This window comes from Olea europaea, unplaced genomic scaffold (genome assembly GCF_002742605.1).
Source record: "Olea europaea var. sylvestris unplaced genomic scaffold, O_europaea_v1 scaffold9923, whole genome shotgun sequence".
NCBI classification, from domain to species: Eukaryota; Viridiplantae; Streptophyta; class Magnoliopsida; order Lamiales; family Oleaceae; genus Olea; species Olea europaea.
Genome location: NW_019268436.1, coordinates 1 through 3,084, shown reverse-complemented (window position 1 = coordinate 3,084; position 3,084 = coordinate 1). Strand labels below are relative to the sequence as shown.

The following is a 3,084-nucleotide window of genomic DNA, read 5'->3' as shown; positions in this document are numbered from 1 at the left end:
TATGTGTATATTCTTCTCTATATCACGTGAGTTAATTTATAATGCAGTCCAAAATCAAATTTGATAAGTTACAATGGTTAGCTGCTCCCATAATTCGTTCTTTCATGTTTTGACTTCTGTCTATAAAGATTCAGATTACCTAAAGCTCGAGATTACAATATTTACGAGTTGCTATGTCATAACTCGAAGCAAGATTTCAAACATTGTCTTAGTGACTAATGCTGAGTTCTAAAGGAAGGAAAATATTTATTTCAAATTCATGTTACCTTGCCAAATATGTGTACATAACCATTCAAAACACGGAACGACCATTAATTTGACAACTCACTAGCTAGAATTCGACTCCACAATAGGGACTTATTCAAACACTACATATTAATTTTTATCTGACTCAAAACAGACAAAACTAGATTTTTAACAATACTAACAGACCCTGCAATGAATTTTAAATTTGAATTTGTTGATAAATGTCTGAAGACAATCGGGGTTTTGCTAGTGCAACCAATGGTTTGGCTCGTAAGAGATCACACTCAGACTCAGTTAAGTCAATACTTGTCACATCAGGTGGAGCGTTCCAAGTGAATCCATGAATAAGTCTAGCAAATAACATTGTGGTCAAGGTAGAACCAAGCACAACACCGGCACATCCTCGCTTTCCAATGCTAAATGATAACATGTTCAATTCAGAATCAACGAGAACAACCACCGAGCCATCATCTTTGAGGTGACGCTCGGGCTTATACTTCAGAGGATCTTCCCATATTCTTGGATTTCGACCAAGACCTGTACGACTCAACATTACGTGACTACCTTTTGGAATAGAGTATCCAGCTACAGTTGTATCTTCCATAGATACATGTGGAACGTTAAAAGGTGCTATTGGATGGAGTCTAAATGCCTCTTTTGCACACGCCTTCACATAGTTCAGTTTATTTAAATCTGATTCTTGAACTAGTCTGTTCCTTCCAACCACTAAGTCCAATTCTGCAGTCGCCCTTTTCAAAATCTGGGGTTGATTTATCATCTCTGCAAGAGCCCACTCAAAAGCATTTGATGGATTATCCACTGTGGCTATCATCATTCCTGCAAATATCAATTATATAGTAGAAAAATAAGATTTTTAAAGGGTTATCAATGAAAGTAATTAATAAAAATATAATAATAAACTTATCAAGAATCAATTTTAAGAGTAAATTGTACATTATGTTTTTAATATAATCATTGGTTTTCATTAATATCATAGTGACGTGGTCGATTAATTTCGTATAGATAGGAATGACAAATTCATATTGGGGTTCTAAACTAGGTGAAAATGTGAGAGCTATAGTAGATTTGAATAGGTTAGGGCATTCTTACAATAATTTGTGCTTTGATCTCTTCAATCATCAAAAGCGGAGCACCTTTTGAGTCCTTGAGGTTTATCAAAACATCAAGAATATCCTCTTCATTTTCTCTCAGCCCCTTTTTCCAGGTCTGAATCCTACCATGTATTTCGGGGTCATGGAATTTAGATAGACTCCCAATAGCCTTTTTTAGGATCCCTTTATAACCATCGAAATCAAAAAACTCCAACCACGGAACATAATCTGAAATGCTGAACCCAAAGAGAGAGGAAAGAATTTTGAAGAGTGCAGCAACATGTTCTTCCTCTTCGGTGCCTGGCCCTCCATCTTCCATACCATTTCCAAAGTACCTTTTGCCGAATATCATCCTTCTGATAACGTTGCCACAGTACTGTTGTGCTGCGACTCTAACGTTCACCAAACCAACACCTTCCGAAGAATTCTTGCACTGGTTATAGACATAACGAACAAGATTATCAGCTTCTTCCATTCTTTTATCGTGAAGCCAACGGTGCTTTGCTGGTGAAAGTACGTGTACAGCAAGAACTCCCCTCATTTTCTTCCACTGATCACCCATAGGTGAAAGTATTGCAGTTAAGTACCCACTGCTACATAATCTTGCAGACATGCAATGAGGTCTTGATGCAAAAATAATATCCTGTTTCTTCAAGAACTCTCGTGCAAGTTCAGGAGAAGTGACAGGAATGACGTGAACCCCACCAAGAAGGATACAAGCAATTTCAGTGTGCATATCATCCATCATCTTGTGAATCCATTGGAAGGTTGGCTTGTTAATAATCATTTGGATTAGGCACCCAACAATGGGCAAGCCACTCGGCCCAGGAGGAAGTGACCTCCGTTTCGTATATACTGCCCATTTGAAGATGATTATTACAGCAAGCAGAAGGGTTATTAGTATAGCGCAAACGATGTAGAAAGAGCCTGCGTATTTCTCCATTGCTTCTGTGAACTGCAACTTTTTTACAGTTTATGTTAGTGTCATGTGTTGATATTTATCGAAGAGAATCGAGGGTTTATGGCCAAAAACTCTTATGGCTTTAATGATAGTGAAATGCGTTGGTGTTGATCGAAGAGAATCAAGGTTTCTGGCCAAAACTCTTATAGCGAAATGCGTTTATATTGATCGGACAGAAACTTGCCTAATTCCTCCTGTAGCGGCCCACGTAGACAACATGAGTTACATTTGACATTGTTTGTCATCAGATTAATGAAGTACATATTTATTTTGCTTTTATATATGAAAAATGGGGTTTCAGCAATTTTTGGCAAAAATGGTCACAGAACAGGAACTCCACGAACTCCAGGTTTATCGCATTGTATTTATTCAATTTAATTATATCTTCAAATCTTACTTTCCATAGAAAAGAAAATATTCTCACCTAGCAAACTACAAAGCTAGCTAGTTTTTATCTGCACAAAAATGTAGATAGTTACATGAAAAACGATTCAACAATTAATAGAAAATGATTATAATGATATGAAATTGGATAATTCTAAGGATGGCAACGAGTCAAGTCGAGCTTGCTCGCGAGCCGAAAATCAAGGCTCGAACTCGGCTCGAGCTTTTTGAAGACGGGCTTTTTTTGGTTCGAGCCGAGCCAAGCAAAAGTTAGGCCAAAAAATCAAGAGCTCGGGCCTTACTGAGCCAAAACGGGCCGAGCCGAGTCGGCTCTTTTTTTCCCACTCCCCCCCCCCCTAAAAGGCAGTTGATAGCTGTCTT

At 38.0% G+C, this 3,084-nt stretch overlaps 1 protein-coding gene across 1 annotated transcript; it reads right to left on the bottom strand.

Annotated features, from left to right (window-relative positions):
* Window positions 1-230: 230 nt before the first annotated feature.
* LOC111392884 (isoleucine N-monooxygenase 2-like) lies at window positions 231-2,480 on the bottom strand. The gene is made up of 2 exons (XM_023018291.1): window positions 1,362-2,480; window positions 231-1,089 (listed from the first exon to the last, which is right to left on the bottom strand). Exons 1-2 carry the CDS (start codon window positions 2,299-2,301, stop codon window positions 446-448), a joined length of 1,584 nt encoding a protein of 527 aa, XP_022874059.1. The 5' UTR covers window positions 2,302-2,480; the 3' UTR covers window positions 231-445.
* Window positions 2,481-3,084: the final 604 nt, after the last annotated feature.